This window comes from Erpetoichthys calabaricus, chromosome 11, assembly GCF_900747795.2.
Source record: "Erpetoichthys calabaricus chromosome 11, fErpCal1.3, whole genome shotgun sequence".
Classification (NCBI taxonomy): domain Eukaryota; kingdom Metazoa; phylum Chordata; class Cladistia; order Polypteriformes; family Polypteridae; genus Erpetoichthys; species Erpetoichthys calabaricus.
In genome coordinates this window covers 122,261,995-122,281,143 of record NC_041404.2, presented here as the reverse complement: position 1 = coordinate 122,281,143, position 19,149 = coordinate 122,261,995, and the positions used below count along the sequence as shown (strand labels likewise).

Below are 19,149 nucleotides of genomic sequence, written 5' to 3'. Positions count from 1 at the left end.
AAGTGCTGCATAGATCCTCTAAGTGAGAATCTGATTTTTTCCAATTTCAAATAATATAAAACATCAGTTACCCACTGACTTAAAAGAGGAGAGTTAGGATTCTTCCAGTTTAGCAAAATAAGTCTGCGTGCCAATAGTGTATTGAAGGCAATCGCAGTTTGTTTGTCCTTCTCCACTTTAAACCCATCTGTAAGAACACCAAACACAGCTATTAATGGATTAGGAGGGATTGGGACACCAAGGCTGTCTGAAAGGCACTTAAAAATGTTTGTCCGGAATGATGTTAATTTGGCGCAGGCCCAAAACATGTGACCCAGTGAGGCTGGAACTTGATTTCAGCGTTTGCAGGTTGGATCTTGCCCTGGAAACATTTTGGACAATTTCAAGTGAGACAGATGTGCTCGATATATCATTTTGAGTTGAATAATTGTATGTTTTGCGCATATGGAGCTCATTTGAATTCTCTGCATTGCTACCTTACACTCCTTTTCTGATATGTTGAGTGAGAGATCCTTTTCCCATTGTCCTCTTGGATCTTTAGAAAGGGAGGGACTATAAAATATTTTTATATATTGCAGAAATGCTGTCTGAGTCCTCGAGACCGAGCAATATTTTTTCCAGCATAGAGGAAGGTGGGAGATAAGGAAAATCGGGCAGGCTCTGTTTGACAAAGTTTCTAATTTGAAGATAGTGAAAGAAATATGTTGCTGGAAAGTTAAATTTGGAATGTCATTTTTCATAGGATGTAAAGATGTTGTCTATATAAAGATCTCTAAGCAATTTAATCCCAAATGTTTTCCAGATATTAAAAACTGCATATGTTTGTGAGAGCTTAAAAACATTTTCTAATTCTTGATCTCTTTAGTTAGCTTTTTTTGAAGGTTGAAAAATGGTCATGTTGAAGCCCTTTAATTTCTTCTATTATTTTTCTCTTCTTTGAAACATTTTGTGCCTGGGTTTGACTTCTGCCTGGTATTGGGTTAGGTTAAGATCTGTAAAAGAATGAAAATATAGATGGGTGAATGGAAGAAAGTCATTCATTTTTATAATCCTGAAATATGTTTCTTGTTGGTTGTCGTTTTTGCAAGTTCGGAATGTGTTTTTGCTTTTGTGCAATGATGGAAATGCAGTGTTGTAATTTGTAGATTTTAATAATCTTGTTGAATATAATACCTTTTTAAAAGGTTTTTGATTAAGTTGTCCACACTTTTTTTTTTTTTTTTTTTTAAAACTACAAGTCATGGAGAACATTAAGTATGCCAGCTCAGTTTGATAAATGAACGTGGGGTTTGAAATAGGGATGGCGAATTAACCGGCAAATAACAATATAAATATCTGTCATGTATGGAGAGAACACGTTACAAATGTTAAAAATTAACACAACCTGTTTTAAAGGGAAAAATATTCTCTAAAGCCAGATTATGCTTTGGTATTCAGTGTCTGGACTTGATATAAAAAGTGAGTGATGCATTGCAACTGGCTGTATCTGGTGTCTGTTGCACACAGTTACTATGATGCAGTCAGAGTAAATTTGTGGTTCAAAATCCTGGCAGCTATGTCTGTGAAAAGATGAATGCCACCACACCCAGTTAGAAGAAAGTGAAAAGAACTCCCATTAACACTAGAATCCCTGAAGCCTATGAAGAAACTTATAATCCTGGGCTACATTTAAATTCCTTCACACCTCTCCATCTTTTGTTTTGTAAATGTGTCGATCAGCACAAGCATCAAGCAGCCTGCTATTCTACCCCCCACCCCACCCCCAACACTTCAGAAAGAGCAAAAAGTTCTCACAGCTCAAGTCTTGTTTATCTGGTTGTGAGGTACCTGGAGCTGTATAGGGTAAATAATACATCATTATTTGGAACTTACACATTTCATGTGTGTTCCATGTCTACAACGATCTGTGTAAATTTAGGATGACAGGAAATAAGAGAAATGCAAGAAATATATTGAACACATAACTAAAAAGGAAATGTTTTTCATATTTTGGTAATAGAGTGGAACCTCCGGTCACGACCGTAATTCGTTCCAAAACTCTGGTTGCAACCCGATTTGGTCATGACTCGAAGCAGTTTCCCCCCATAGGATTGTATGTAAATAGAATTAATCTGTTCTGGACCGTACAAGCTGAATGTGAAAATATTTTTTTTAAAGTTTTTAAGCACAAAAATAGTTAATTATACCATAGAATGCACAGTATAATAGTAAACTAAATGTCAAAACATTGAATAACACTGAGAAAACCTTGAACAGAGAGAACTAACATTGGTTCGTAAGGCTATTAGCATGAACTCTTGCAATCGCTGTAAACACTTTTTTTAAATGAGTTTTAAGCACAGGGTAAAAAAGGAACATTTGAACAAATCTGAACTTTATTAAAAACCAACCATAAACAACCAAAGAAAGTAATATTGCAGGAGTTCACGCTAATAGCCTTACAAACCAATCGCTGTAAACACTTTTTTTTTTTTAATGAGTTTTAAGCACAGGGAAAAAAAATGAACATTTGAAAAATCCGTAATTTATACAAAAATTAACCATAAACAACCAAGACAGTAACCTTGCATGAGTCGAGTTCAGGCATGAAGGAAGTGAGGAGGACCTGAGTGGAGAGGAGATTACAGTTTTGAGGTAAAGTCCCTCTGCACGATGCATGCTTGACCGAGAACAATGTACTGTACTGTACAGGTACAGGGAGAGACTGAACATGTGCGTAAATCACCGGCGCGTACGAGCCGGAAGGGAATCGAAATAGAGCACAAAGAGTTCACAGCAAATACACAGGGAGAGACTGAACACGTGTGGAAATCATCGGCGCGTACGAACCGGAAGGGAAACTGACTTGTTCATCACCCGAGTGTGTGGTCGTGAACAGATGCAAAAGTTTGGTGAACTTTTTGGTCGTAACCCGATTTGTACGTGGTCCGAGACGTTCGTGACCCGAGGTTTCACTGTAATTGACAAAATGTAGACATGAAGTGTATAATGTGTGAAGACTGAAGTCCCAATATCAAATAAACACTTTCACAAAAGGTATAAGTATAACAAAACAAGTGTGCTTTTATTCAAGAATATAACTGTAGAAAAAGAAGTTTGGTTAGGGTACGGCATTGACCTAACCGCTTGGATGGTGCAGTGGTAAGAACTGCTGGCTCATAATCAAGATGTCCCCGGGTCGAACCCGGGCACATCTGCTTTGAGTAGTGAGCTACTCTTATTCTTACTATTATAGAATAAAAATATACATTTGATTTGACTCTGTAACAGCTGGTGTAAATTTATAGTACTTATAAAAGTTAGCGTTTTTTTAAATTCAGTTTTATTCTCTCAGTCACGTTCACATTCACACTCCCCCTGATATGACACTGCATATTTTCAAATAAAGACGTACTATTACAGAGTTGAACTCAGATGAGGATGAGGGTTCTACATTGGAGAAAGAGAACAGAAGCCCTCCCCGCAAGTAACATCCACTCACGTATAAGAACAACGCAGCTGCACCAGACATAAAGGCAAAAGATGGCACCGTATGGAGGCAGCAACAGGTCAGGCGTCATCCTGCCACTCAGTCTGCCCCACACGTGTCCTTCAAAGAAAAAACAAGGCTTACTGAACTTGTCAAAGTATTACACAAAGTCCTATTTGTGATTATGTTTTGTGATGGTCTTTATATTAAGAACATTTACTGTACATATTACTTATGTAAAAGCCAGATTGAATGTTATTTACCTTGATTTATTTACTTATCTTCCTACAGCGTAAAGTGACAAGTAGACTGCAGAGTTTCCTGTGTTTGATCGACACGGGCATGCTGACAAAGTACATGTGTACTGAAGTGACTTTAGCTGCAGGTGGAAGCTCCTGTTGTTATGGTTCTGCCTTTGTCCAGAAACGGTTTCACAGGCTTTATGAACTTAGTCTCGGAAAGTCTTTCTCCTGGGGGACGACTGGGATCTTTTCCTGAATAAGAAGTAGCATTGCACATGTACTTTATTAGGAAATTAGTACTTACTTACAGTTGCGTAGAGTGCGACAGGAGCTTCCACCTGCAGCTAAAGTCACTTCAGTACAAAACAAAAGACACTGATGGAGAGATGTGAATGAATTTTAGGTGTGCCGGGATAGTGGGAGTTTTTTCGTAGGCTTCAGGGATTCTAGTGCTAAGTGAATCTAAGTGAATAACTAAAATAAGTTGAAACTATTATCTAATTGTAAATGCCAAGCATTCCATACCCGAATATGTGGACCACAATATCAAATCAAATTTTATTCTTAAGACATTTATTTTGACACGATACCATTAATGTTGCCTTGATAAGTCTTAAATTTTTCTAGCCATCAAGATGTCGCTTTGCTTGCGTTTTTGGTTTTGTGTAAGGACTAGAGAGAATCAGTGGTGGGTTTATAGTAAGAACCCCTGTGAGCATAGCCTTTTCAGTGGCACATTTTGCCACATTCTGCTACAATGTCTAAATTTACTCAAAACCGTTACATTTTCTAGGTGAGGCCCTGAAATAAAAATTATTAGTGGTTGGAGTGAAATAGATCAAGTTCATCAGTTTATTAGGACCAATATTTCCAAAGTTGCTGTAGACATGTTCTGGGCGTTTTGTTAATTTGAAATCAGCAACCTGTTACTCAGAAATATATCTAATGATAGAAGTCTGTATATTGCAGAATTTTAACAAAGGTACAGTTTTATTTTAAAACTGTTTTGGTTTTCTTAGTCATCAGATATAAAGCTCTGTCTGGGTGCTCATTGTGGACTAAGGCAGATTTCAGCTGTTAGCTTGCCATCAGTTAAACTCGGTAGATGGCTAATGATTATGAAAATGGATGGCATTAAAGTAACTAGTAATTTGCCAGAACCAGGCTATAGTAACAAGTGCTTGGGTGTTTGGTTGAGCATTTCATTATACTTTTATTTTGTTTGCCTTCCTTACAGAAGCATCTGCAGGAGTTGTTAAGAAATGAACAGGCAAAAAGCAAAGAGTACATTAGCATGATGAGACGAGATGATGAGAAAATTAATCTTGTGATGGTGAGTAGCTTCATTTTGTGTGGGTCCCTTTATAGTAAGATTGTAGCAAAAGTTTTACCCAAATTATACACAAATCATGCTTCTTCATGGTACATCAGTGCTTCTCAAGTTAAGTCCTTGCAATCCCATTGTGGTGGCAGGTTTTTACTTCAGCCAGCCAGAAAATTGAGTGATTTAACCTGTAATTGACCTCATTGTTTACTTAACTGATCTTATAATTTCTTCTTTTGTAACCCTTCATAAATTTGCAGTGGTGTGAGATTTACATTTTTTAAGAAATTTAGAAATATTTGGATTTTATGCCATAGTTTTAGATGTTAAACACCTTTTTCATTTTCCCAATAATTCATCTGTTGTATTATCAGGATGGAGTTAAGGGCATTTTCTCCCTAAATAGTTTCTTAATAATAACAATTAATGAGAAGCAGAGTAGACTCCAGGCTAAACAACACTGAATGCTGAAAAGCTGAGAAGACGTCAGTGTGAGACCCATGATCATGGTCATGCTCATTAGTAAGTAAAAAAAGAACCCTGGAAATGTATGGGAATCCTGATAATGACAAAGACAATTTAAAAAATTGGTAAAATATAATTGCCCCCTTGTAACATACACAAACACTTGCTACATACCAACAAAAATTTAGCAGACCCATGTGAATATTAAAAAATAAGCCTTGTAAGGAAGTAGGGAGGCTTTTGTTTCAAAAAGAAAAAGATAAATGCTATTACTTGTAACTTGGATGGATGCAGCCATTTCGTAAGACAAGAACTGACCATGGACAAAAAGCCAAACCATTGCAGGGCACCCTCACTCAATGTGCCAGGTTAATCATCCCTTAACCATGTGTCTTTTTGTGTTGACGAAAAACCTTGAGAATTCTGCCCTCACAGGGGGTACAGGTACAAACTTTACACAAGGAAATGTGCACAGCAAGATTCAAATGCAGGGCTTTGGAGCAGCGGTGATGCCAGATTGTCACTTTTTATGTAAAAACAATGTTTGTCAATACTCCATCTAATGCAAATTAGTCTTGAAGTAACTGAATCTACTGTATATTCAACAGTCTTTAATTGTGAAATATTAACAACAATTTCAACATCATTTCTTGTAGTCCAAACTTGGATTATGCACAGTAGTTACACTACTTGTCTGTTGATTCTCTAATAATTTAATAGATCCAAAAATGGTTTTATGTATGTGTGTAAATAATACACATTTCTACTGTTCAGGTGATCTCTCTTGTCAGTTCATAATTATGTTTATGATGCTGCGGTGAACTAACTAATTCTTATTAGTTATAAGTGATTGTTTGGGGACATGTTGAGGACATATGACTGTGGTTACATATTCTTTGCAGATTTTTTTAGTTTATTTTACTCATTTTGGGACATGCTGGGGTGCCTACAGCCAAGTACCTTCCCTCCTTCTACAAGAAGATGACAGGAATGTGCCAACTGCTCCTTTGATCCTGTACTGTACAGCCGTGGCCAAAAGTTTTGAGAATAACACAAATATTAATTTTCACAAAGTTTGCTGCTTCAGTGTTTTTAGATGTTTTTGTCAGATGTTTCTATGGCATACTGAAGTATAATTCCAACCATTTCATAAGTGACCCTGTGTTCGGATCAGCGGGTTGGTAAATGGATGGATGGATTACATTAATATGTTTATGCAAAGAGTCAATATTTGCAGTGTTGCACCTTCCTTTTCAAGACCTCTGCAATTTGCAAATAAAGAATGGTACCAAAACATCCTCTCAACCATTGGCTTGGGGAACAAAACATCGATATTTGGGGTCCATGACCAGGAAATTCCCTAGACCTTAATCCCATTCAGACCTTGTGGTCAATCCACAAGAGGCAGGTGGATAAATAAAAACCCACAAACTCCAAGCATTGATTATGCAAGAATGGGCTGCCATCAGTCAGGTTTTTGGCCCAGAAGTTGATTGACAGCATGGCAGGGCGAATTGCAGAGGGTCTTGAAAAAGAAAGGGCCAACACTGCAAATATTGACTCTTTGCATAGACTTAATGTAATTGTCAATAAAAGCCTTTGAAACTTATGAAATAGTTGGAATTATACTTCAGTATACCATAGAAACATCTGACAAAAATATCTAAAAACACTGAAGCAGCAAACTTTGTGAAAATTAATATTTGTGCCATTCTCAAAACATTTGGCCACTTGGTATTCATGTACTCAGTTGTGTCTCCACAACAGGGTTTGTGTCTTGAGGAATATTTGATCATACAAACAATGTAATGTTTCAGAAATTGACTGTATATTAACCTCAGAAATGTCTTTTTTTTCCATTTTAGTTGTTAGTTCAATCATTTTTGATGATATTATAAGAAATCAAGAAATAAGTTTCTTGATTCTAAAGAGCGACCCAAGAGTTTGCCTACTTTAAATGCACAGGGTGGCACTGTTTTGCTATATTGGCTTCTTTGCTCCTGCTGTCAAGTATGAATGCCTTAAAGATCAGAAATATGACCAGAGAGCCTGTCCTGCTAATGGTGAGACTAAACACAGTATGCAAGTAAGTGCACATTAAGTTTGATTGAGGACTCAATAGCAATTTCATACGGACCTCTCTTCCCTGAGCAACTTGATTTTTTTTTTTATTCTATTGTTAGTGCTAATACCCCCATCTTAATTAAACGTCTCAGTTAAACCCCCTGCAATTAAATATAAAATTGCTCACTCTAAATGCACAAATAAAGTATAGTTAAAGTAACATACAATTAAAAACAAAAGAAGCTATTCAAATGTGTAATGTGTACATAGAAAAAATACTAAATACTCTTTTGAGAGTGGTTCTTAGAGACATAATATAGTAGTATGTAGAGATGTCACAATTCCAGAGTTTTTGCATTCAGTTAAAATACTAGTTAAATCTTTCAATACTTGATATCCATTTAATATTACAGCTAAAACCGTAGTCGCATTCAACCACTTTTAAATAAAAGTACCTTCATTATTAAAGTAAACAATATTGTCCCTTTTTCTATAATACGATATATAAATAACAGTAAAAACAACCTTTAAAATGCACTTCTATCCATCAAGTAGTTACCCAACTATCATTTAAGTAAATTAGTGTTGCCATTCATAAATATCAAAAAACAACACAGCGCTTGAATTTTAATATGTGATAGGCAGGGCAGGGTATTAATCTTGCAGGGCTTTCAGTATAGGGTTTATAAAGAATGTTATCATGAATTACCTGATTTATTTTATCATTAACACATTCTAAATTTGTTTGACATTTAGTCTCTAGCAACTGAAAAATACTGCTTAAAGATCAATACTAAAAGTTCAAATGTAATCAATATTATCTACTGCTAAATTAGTGAAGTCCAAGATAATTCAGGATATTTTCATTTAAACAAAACTCTTTAAAGTTGTTTTTCAAAATAAATGCTTTTAAATTCTAACTAGTCAGAAAATCACTCTGTTAGGTTTGTAATATTTGCAATTGTAACATTATATTTGCATAATTAGCTGGTGTGATGGACTGCTACGGCCCTTTTCTGTCTGGAGGGCCAATGTACTGGAGGGACCGAAGGAGTAGACGTGCACAGGACACTGCCACCCCAGAGCGCTAGATGGCAGCCCCTCTGGGTTGCAGCGGCACCTTGGATTCCTGCGGGGTTTCCATAGGAGTTGCAGTTTGGCATTGCCCTTTGGGTTTCCACCAGGGGAGCCACAGAGCCCTACTTTGTGTTTCCAGAACACCTGGGAGTACTTCCAAATAATGCTGATGAGCCACCTGAAGTGCTGTCAGGTGCAGCATATAAGGAGCTGACTCACCTCACTCGAGGAGCCAGAGATGGGAGAGAAAGGATGCTGCCGCTTGCCTGAGGAGGAGTGAAGGCAGAACGAACATGAAGGAAGTAGAACTGCTGTGTTTAACAGTGTATTGTACTTTGTGCTGGGACTGTGCATTGGTGGGGAAACACAAGGAAAGTGTTTTCTAACTATAAATAAATGTGTGTAATTGCTGTACTTCTGTCTAGTGTCTGTTGTATTGGGTGTTTGGGGCTGCTGGAGCACCCTGGTGATCACACTGTTTTAAAAACTTACTAAAGAGTAATATTTAACAGATGAATCAGGATTAATTCAAATTTAAAATTTTCAGATGTCACAATTTAAAAAAAAAAAAAATTTAAAAAGTCACAAACACCTGGGGCCTTATGTGTAAAAAAACTTTTCAATAGATTCCAGTATTAAAGTTTTCCTTACACTAGAAAGGCAAAAATGCTATATACACCAAAAAAAATAAGATTCATGACATTTGAAACACAAATGCACTATGTTAAGTGCACTAAATCTAAAATAAAGGGTATTGTTTCCTCAGTTTTTAAAGCCACAGTTAATGTAAATGTGTTAATTAACTAGGTTAGGTGCATAGTATAGTGACACAGTGGTATTGCTGCTGCTGCACCTCATAGTAAGGAGTCCTGGTCCTCCCTGCTTGGAGTTTGGATGTGTGTTGTTTTGCGCAGGGGGTTGCTCCAGTTTCCTCCCTTAGTCCAAAGACATGCAGGTTAGGTGAACAATGCTAAATTGTCCCCTGATGTACGTGCGTGTGTGTGTTCATGCCATTGCTTTCTCCTGCCCTTGATAAGTGGGTTTAGTGGATGGTTGGATCAACAAATTACTATTATCTGTCCATCCCAAAACAACTCATAACTGCACACTGTCAATCTTTAGAACAGAAAGAGAAATACTCTGTTCAATTTCAATTACAGGTTAGTTCACTGGGTATGACGTTAATCTGCATCCAGCCCTGTAAGCAGGTCCTCCAACTGTACAGGAAAATTTTAGAGGTTGGTGCAGGATTGGCACTCCAGCCACCTTAAAAAACCTTACACTGTTCCAGGTGTGGTGCTGAGGTGTCACCCACTTCACTCGGGTCTTAATCCAGGTGGTTTGTCATGTGGCGGGTGCTGTAGTGCGCCATCAGCGCATACTTCCATCCTCTCCTCCTCCTCCTCTGACTGTTTCAGATTTAGTCTGAGAGAGGCATTTTCTACTTGAATATGTTGCATACAGTATGTTCTTCTTTTACATGCTTGAAACTCGCTTCTCTTTGCCAAACAGTTCCTTGATAGTCTGTACAATGAAACAGTAAAGTTTGTGGCTGCAACTTATGCCTGCCTATACAAACACAGTGTGGTGGTCTGAGCAAATCTCCATCACACATGTCCTGGTGTAAAATATTTAAAAAACAAATATATGATATCGGACTCTTTAATGAAGCAAATACATAACAGAAAACACTCCAACTTTCAAATCAGTTAACTAAGCTGCACCTGAATATTACACTATATGTACATTTTCTAACTTCTTAAAATATAACATATTTTACCATAATTGAAATACATGGACAAACAAACTTAAAAACAAGTTTTTTACCATTTAAATATTGTTAAAGGTATTTGTGTTCTTTTTCATGATGATAACTGACATGCAAGCCAAGTTAAATATCCTATTGCCATCATTTTGGAGATGTGTGCTGAATTGGAGCCTGCATTAAAGAGACTATCCCTGTTCTGTTGCAGGTTTACAAAATGGTTGTGCAGAATGTGACTGAAATACACAATGAAACAAGACTTTCTTCTGTTCATGTCATAGTTTTGTTGTTGTCGTTTTAGCGACTTATTTCAGCATAAGTGTGCATAGGACTTATGGATGGTCAAAACATTCCATTTAGCCAATTTTTACCCCAAGAAGTGTTTTTTTTTTAAACTCTGACTTTTGTGTAAGAAATGGCCTACGCCTGTTACCGAACATAAGCAAGCTTTATACACAAGGCCCCTAGTGCTTTATCTGTCCAAACATATCTTCCTCTGTTTACATTTGTCCATACTTTAAGGCATCCTATGTGAAATTAAGCTTGTCAGTTTTACATTAATTCATTATTTCAGAACTCTTGTAAAACAGTTTTTGTTGTGCTATGTTCAGATTCTCTTATATGAGCGATCCGCTTTTTGTTGTATTTTGTTTGTGGTTATCGTCCATCTTCATCTTTTGTTGTTTGAGGCACAATGTCGTGGTTTTTAGCACTACTGTCTCAAAGCACAGATCCCATGTTTGGCCATAATAATCACTCTGGCACAGTTGGCAAATGGTTACTAACCCTCATGGACACTTAGAAGATCATTGTGCCGTTGTAATCCACTCAACTAGTTCACTTCCTCCTTCCCTGTTGACTTTACTGCATTTTGTGGAGTTTGGTAAAGTTTCCAAGCAGTTCAGTGATTTTGCCAAACACACAGCAAAGCAAACTCTGCATTGTTCATTCATCACAAATGCAGTGCTATATCCTCACCACTGTGAGCCATTTTTATATGCAATTTTTCCACCCATTTTTCTTATGTATTATTGTGCCTTCCAAAGTAATTTGTCTACTTGCAGTCATGCATGAGTGTTGTACTAATTTTTCACTCTGTGCTGTCAATGCTGTATAAAAGCCAGTTCTGGTATGTTTTGGAATTTTTATGGTGACTTAGTACTGAAGTGTTGATAAATGTGACATCCCTAGTAGTATGAATATACTGAATATTATGAATAGAGGATCAGATTATCTTAGCTTAATATAAGTTTTTCATTTCTCATCCCCATTTTTTCCTTTCTTTAAGTATGTTTATATTTTTAGTAAGAACACTTCACTAAAACATTTTTTTAAATATGCAAGATCATTTCTTATGAAACCTGTGGTCTCTTTTGTAGAGAAGTTCCTCCGAGCTCAAGCAGAAAGTACAAAATGAATTCTGTGCCCTACACCAGATCCTATATAATGAAGAGCAGGCAGTACTGGAAGAACTAAGAAAGGAAGAAGATGAAATGCTGAACAAACTGGAGAGACACATGCAGGAACTGAAGGAGGCTGTGAGGCAGGCTGAGGAGAAAATTAGCATGATTGGAAACTCACTTGATGCCATTAAAGAGAACTTGATGGTGGAGGTGAGTGGAGAGCTAGATAGCCACATACAGTAGATGTTCCTGCTTAGGGCATCTATCAAAAGTGACATAGTCATGAAGGTTATAGATGAATTTGACAGAGAACAAATTGGGAACAAAACAGAGGAAAGATGAAGGAAAAGGGTACAATGATACTTTTTAAAATTTCTTCACAGGATTTTCATTTAAAAATGAACTTTTTTATTTCGGGATGCTGCATTATATGTTGGAGTCAAAATATTGCATTTTCTCTATAGCCTGATGTGTAAGCACTGTGATTAAGCATGTTGACTTTGCATGTGCACTTCACCATGTTTACTTCAATTTACTGACCTTGTTACACTGGAGTACTGAAAAACTGAGCAAGGATAAGGTAAAAAAAATGAAACATTTGGTTGATTTCAAATGGACCCAAAGTGATCTCACTAATTTGGACTTATTCCTGGCCTAGTGAAGTTTCACTGAGTATTACTTTAAAAAGTGCTAATGCAGGCTTCTTACTAGTGTGTGTACAGTATAAGTAATTTTACTCGGCTAGCTCTCCTGACTTGTGTTATCTTCCATTTAGTATATGCCTGAACAAGTCAAGCAAGCTACTGTATTATTTAGTGGATTTGGAGATGCAAGATTTTTGTTAAGCCTCTAGTGATTTCAGGCTTTTTTTTCACTTCTAGCAAGCTCACAGGAAACAAAGACTTAAAAAGGGAAATGGCCAAAATATATCAGGGTTATTTGGTGAGTCCAAATTAGCCCCATGTGGATGTGTGGAATAAGGCCTGCAATGGACTGTTGCCCTGTCTAAGGATGGTAAAAAAAAGTTCTTATAATTAGCAAGATATGCTGGGTATGGTTTCATGGGAAATTTACCTCTAGCTGGGACTGATTAAATGCAACACCGTTGGACTGATTCAGATTTGCAATACGTCATGGAAAGGAGTATTTGGATTAATTTACAGTCATTTACAATGTAATCCTATCTGGATTATATACTGCTTGTATCAGTTGATCTTGGTATAATTTTGCTATAATTTTTAGTGTATGTCTGTTGATTAATATTTAAAACTTTCAATTGGTTATAAACTATACCAGTTTACAGATTCAACAATTTCTGTCAGTGTTCATCAGTTTAAAAGATATTTAGAAATGTACATGAGGCGATTGCCTTGTGTGACAAAACAATAGATAAATTGGGAATAGTCTGTTTGAATGCTTGAACAATACATAGTAGGTGGACAGTGTACATATTTGTACATATTTGTCAAAATATACAAAAGAAGTGCAAAACCCAGGCAGAGCTAAAATTTGTGGTTGGGGACAGGGAAGTCTGGGCTGACCTTCTTGGCCTGCAGTCATCGTGACCTTCACCAGGAAATACAGTTTCAGAAGATGAGGGTTGGTGAGCTTTGTTGGGCTGAATGGCCTGTACTTGTCACAATTTTTCTAATGTCAGGTTCAGAAATGTGCCATTTTTGGGTAAAGGCTGTTATAAAACATTTTTGTTGAAGAAAAATTAAACTCAATTAAATTAGACATTATTAATATAAGTCCATAACTGTTATACAAGTCTAGGGCAGTCAACAGCAACTCAGATTACCATTAAAATACTTTCATCTTTGCATTACAGTAAATTGTCTGAAATCTGACAATAGTTCAAGTATCGCCATTTTTTTGATTCATTTAAGCAAATTAAATATGTTGCTAATAATAATGATTTAGGTATTGTCAGATTTACATTAAATTATGTAAAGCTTGAATACCAGAAATAATTTGTAATTTGAGCTTTTCTGTTATCTTTGTATTCCTTCATCTTATTGGCTAGGAGTCTGTTTGGCTGGTTAGTTGTGCTCAAAAAATAAATTTGTACTTTAAGGTTGGGGCTTCATTTGCATGGTAAAGTAGTACATTTTCAGGATAACAATGTGCTGTTTACACAGTAATGCATATTATTTATTTGTTTAAGTCACTAACCATAGTTTAATTTTTGTTTCAGGTTGCAGACTTAAATACTAGGTAAGTCGTTATTCCAACAAATTGTTGTTGCACTAATACTGCCATATAGGGAAGGGTTTATTAAACACCTTCTCAAACTAGCCTTTTTTCCCTGTTGAATAAGGAAGACTGCCTGGCCTAATGATTATCTGAAGACTAATGTCTGCTTATTTTTTTATTTTAAAATTTGGGTCAGTGTGGAAATGCAGTAACTGTGTCCTGTTTTTAAATTACACTCTAGGTTGTTTTCTGAGTGGAGTTTGTACTTTCTTTCTGTGTCTGTATGGGTTTCCCTCCCACAACACAGAAACGTGCAGATTACATTAACTGGAACTTTAAAACTGTCTGTAGTGTGAGTTAATGTAGATGTGTGCCTTGCAATAGGCTGGAGGCCTGTCAAAGGCTGTTTCCCACCTTGTTCCTAGTGTTATAGAGATTAGCTGTAGCTGTCCTCAACCCTGAATTTTTAAGCTTAATCAAGAATGTGCCTATTATCAAATATTTTATGAAAAAATGCATGAAGATGCAAAAGTAATGACATCTGTTAGTCAGACAGAAATACACCCGTCAATAAAATTTGACATTGACTGTCAGTCACAATGAAAACCAGTCAACAGTTATTTAAAAGTATTTTTTCTACTATTAAAGAATAATGTTAATTGTTACAAGTAATTTTAGTTGTAAATGTAGCAAGCTGCCTTTCAACCCAGTAAAATAAACTCCAGAGACTTTGCTAAGTTGCTGCCATTGCTGTTGTCAAAATATTTAACAAATTAATATTGGCTAGTTATATGAAGGTTTTCAGGTTGTTGGCCAACTGAAATGTAAAACAAGCTTGGTTTTAAAATTTCTGTAATACACTGCTAAAAAAATTATGGGAACACTTAAATCACATAATTGGATCTCAATGAGCAACATATTCAAGTGGAAAATCTTTACTGAGTAATACTGTGTAATTTATAGATAAGAAAATGATGTAACAAAGGTCAATGAAAACCAAAATCATCAACCCATTGAGGGTTAGATTCAATGTTACACTGAAAATCAAAGTCAAAAATTGAAATTACTGGCAACTCGTAATGTAGCTCAGTAGTGTGTGTGGCCCCCATGTGCCTGCATACACTCCCAACAACGTCTGGGCATGCTACTGATAATACAGGGTGGTGTCCTGGGGGATCTCCTCCCAGAACTGGATCAGTGCATCACTGAACTCCTGGTCAGTCTGTAACACTACCTGGCAGCGTCAGGTGCACCGATACATAATGTCCCAGAGATTCTCCGTCAGATTCAGGTCTGGAGAATGTGCGGGCCAGTCAGTGGCATTAATGCCTTTGTCATCCAGGAACTGCCTACACACTCTGGCCACATGAGGTCAAGCACTGTCCTTCACCAGGAGGAACACAGGACCCACTCTACCAGTGTAAGGTCTGATAATGGCTGAGGATTTCATCCTGGTACCTAACGGCAGTCAGGGTGCCGTTGTCTAGCATGTGAAGGCCTGCGTGACCCTCCAAGGATATGCCTCCACAGACCATCACTGACCCACTACCACTTCTGGCACACTAACACTGAGAACATTCAGACAATGAATTATATAGCAGAAGTGTGTGAAGAAACACAACAGGGGCTCCTTTATACCAACGGCTATACACCTTTGTAGTGCCTCACTGAGACTGACAATTTCAGAAGTTTTTCTTTTGTTGCTTTTAAAATTTGTCTTAATTTTTTAGTCATTCTGTTCAGACCATAGTGTGTGTGTGTGTGTGTGTGTGTGTTTCTATATATTTATTTATTGAAAGAGCTTCTGTAAAAATCCAAATTTCTCCCTAGGGACAAATAAAGTTCTATCTAATCTAATCTAAATAGTTAACTAAAACATTTTAGATTTCTTTGATGGATATAATGAGTGTAATGAAATGCTAGTCCCAAATGTCTCACCACTCATATTCTAGATATTTAACTAATATGCATTATTTCTGTTGGTGTGATTATTCTATGAACTTACATTCCCATTTGGGAAGCAGAGGGTAGCCAGAATGCATTTCAGAACACCTCCTGGGACGTCAGTTCACATAGTTAATTTTGCATTTTCTGTCAGTTTTGGCATATATCCTTATGAAATGTGTTAGACCAGTTAGACTGTATAACAGAAATTCACATTTGATTATTTATATTACTTTCTCAAGGTCTGTTGCAGAGGTTGGAAAAGAACCAAAGGCAGATGTGCCCTTTTTTATCAGTAAATATAGTGGACCCTTACAATTTGCTGTCTGGAAGAAAATGATAAAGCTTATTAAACCAGGTAAATCTAACAATCGTTCATTTGGCTAATGTGGCCTACCTCCTGTAATTGGCTGCTAGAATGTATAGTGTAATTCAAGCAGTCTGTATAGATTTTCATGCAGTTTGTTTCTTGCTACATGTAACACTATATGACTTTGTTCAATTTTGTAGGCCTGACTCACCTGACTTTTGATCCTGATACTGCTCATCCTAACTTGATTCTATCATCAGACCAACTCTCAGTAGTGGAGTGCAATAAAAAAGTTTGCAGCACCCAGCACCCCAGACGATTTATACAGAGTGTGAATGTCCTTGCAGCTCAGAGCTTTAGTAGTGGTAGACATTATTGGGAAGTACATGTTGGTAACAAGACCAAATGGGACCTTGGTGTGGCAGCAGAGTCTGTTGATCGGAAGGCAAGAGTCAAACTGTGTCCTGAAAATGGTTATCTAACCATCCGTTTACGAAACAAGAATGAGTACTGGGCAGGGACACAGCCTTGGACCCCACTTTGCGTCAAGCATCTGCTGCAACGGGTGGGTGTTTTCCTGGATTACGAGGAGGGGAAAGTGTCCTTCTACAATGGTGAGCGTATGGAGCTGCTCTTCTCCTTCTGTACCAGCTTCAATGGCCCCATCTATCCTTTCTTCAGCACTTGTTTTAGTGATGGGGGTACAAATGCTGAACCTCTGCAACTATTCCACCTCCAGCTCTAGCCATTCTTTTGTTAAAATACAAGCCTTTTTTATTAAACTATAATATGGATATGTCATTTTCTGAGGTTCTGTAGAACTTTATGTTGGCTAGTAAGGGCATTTTTGTGACGGAATTGGGTTCATGTTGGTACGGACACCCATTCTGGCTAGACATGCTTACATATTCATATTCAAACGTAACACTAGCTTAATTTGTTGTACAAATTAAATTTATTACAATTTTGAAGCAGTTTGCCATACCTTCATGTGTAATTTAATGTTCATTATATTAACCATAATGCAAATAGTTAATCATTGACTGTTTATCTGCAAGATCATTAGAATTCTTTTGCCTGGAATTGTGGGAGTGTTCTTTATATTCCTGACCCTTTACCAATCATTGTAAGAAATTGTCGTCTTTTATTTGTATTATTATTATTCCACAGAGGTATTTAGTGTACAGTATGTTGGAAAGCAGCAGTTATAACTGTGCTATCCTTCCTTTTTCTGGAAGAAACAGGCCTGCTCAAGTCCATAGAGCAAGTAACTTGTTGAAGAGATGACCAAGTCTTGTTAATAATAAAATAAAATTTGTCAATACATTTAACAGAATGCTGCAAAGAGCTGATGTCTTTTGTTTGTCTTTATTGGAACTGGTTTAAATTGCATATACAGTTTTCACAAGATTTATTACTTGAGAATTTGACTTTCTTTTTAAGTTAATCCTTGGTACTTGCACCCGCACAGTATCACACACAAAACATGAGTATTTAAGCATGCAATGTCTTTTTGATTCAGTAAGTCTTGAACACAAACTAAGGAGCACAAGATGTTCATTTTATGTCTAGTATAAATATGCACAGGAAGCAGTACAGACTTAACTCTTTGAGGGCTGAATATTCTTTCCAAAAAGCATAGTTTCTGAAAAGCAATGGTTTCACACAGAAATCAATATAAAATGTCTGTTGCTGCATGCTGCGTCTGCCACTGCTAAGAATGTATGGCAGGCTTGCTACCAGGCTGTCTTCGTGTGGCTGGGGCAGCATCATCAGCGGTCATGGTCTCAGTGCATTGCCATCTGGTTTCTACCTCTTATAATTGTTAAGTGGCAGTCCTCCTGGTGAACATTGCTGTAGGCATGTCCGCTACATGAACCTATTCAGCACCATGATTAGCTGGGGACCAGTCAGCTGAAGCTGGAATCTCACATTCGTTTCCGATTGCTTGTATGAAAATCGGAGTCCGACAAGTCATAGTCCAGTTCAGAGATAATAGGCAAAGTTTCGTCCATGGGGTATTTTGCTTTACGTATTCGCTTTGATCTCTCGCCAGATGTCAGTGCCATTTTTGCTCTTGTTTGTGCCTTACTACTGTACTTGCGCAAGTGCTGGAAATTTCAGTCAAACCAATGAAGCTAACTTTCCTTCTAGCAATGAGAGTCCTACTAAAACATAGCGGTTGGTTCTGTCACAGTTTACACTTGATTACCATCGTCAACTCCTCCTTTTGACAAAAGTCAACATCAGCCCTGAAAGAGTTAATAGTGATCAGAACATTTGGTTTTGTGGAGGGATGTGACGGTCAGGGTTGGCTGCAGTTGCCTTAACCCTCTGGAGCCCAGGATCATTGATAGTTATGAACCAAGAAGAGCCAGTAAAATGAGAACATGTAACAAGGAAGAGGTAGGTCCACTCAGAGTGGTTGGCCACTTCCGCCTTCGGGTACAGTACAGGTGCGACCCTGCCTCACAAGCGATGTCTGGCTGGCATGCTCATCTTGGAGTCACTTCCCAATCCCCTGCCTTCTCCCCAAAGTGCCACTAGCTCATCCACCTTCCTGACTTCTTTTATGTCTTTCTTCCCTTTAACCTCTGAACTTCATCTTTACTTTTTTTTTTTTAAACTTGTTTTGCAACAAACCCCTTTCACCACAAAGGGTAAAAGCAGTTGTACTGTTCATGGGAGAGATGCAAAAATGTGTCTGGAACTGCAGTCTAATAGCTAAGGAGGTGTGGAAGGTTACAGTTGCAGGTTCAAGCCTCAATTTTTAAAAGTCACTTGGTAGACTCTTAAAAGGTACCATATGAAGCCTAGCCATGGGGATTGCTCAAACCCTTCTGGAAATATGTGATATTACAAGAAAAACACAATTGTCTTTGACTAAAAA

The 19,149-nt window shown here is 37.3% G+C and overlaps 1 protein-coding gene across 6 annotated transcripts in view; it reads left to right on the top strand.

Annotated features, from left to right (window-relative positions):
• Positions 1–19,149, top strand: part of trim105 (tripartite motif containing 105) — a 61,914-nt gene that overhangs the window by 5,937 nt on the left and 36,828 nt on the right. Inside the window, exons 3-7 of one of the 6 annotated variants that reach the window (XM_028813758.2) lie at positions 4,949–5,044; positions 11,786–12,019; positions 14,007–14,026; positions 16,192–16,307; positions 16,460–17,557. The exons of 1 other annotated variant lie outside the window; for it this stretch is intronic. In XM_028813758.2, coding sequence (XP_028669591.1) covers positions 4,949–5,044; positions 11,786–12,019; positions 14,007–14,026; positions 16,192–16,307; positions 16,460–17,004 — 1,011 coding nt within the window. In that variant the 3' untranslated portion in view covers positions 17,005–17,557. Of the gene's footprint in view, positions 1–4,948; positions 5,045–11,785; positions 12,020–14,006; positions 14,027–16,191; positions 16,308–16,459; positions 17,558–19,149 lie in introns of those variants that run through there. 4 more of the 6 variants (XM_051934106.1, XM_051934105.1, XM_051934104.1 and 1 more) reach the window with 4 other exon arrangements.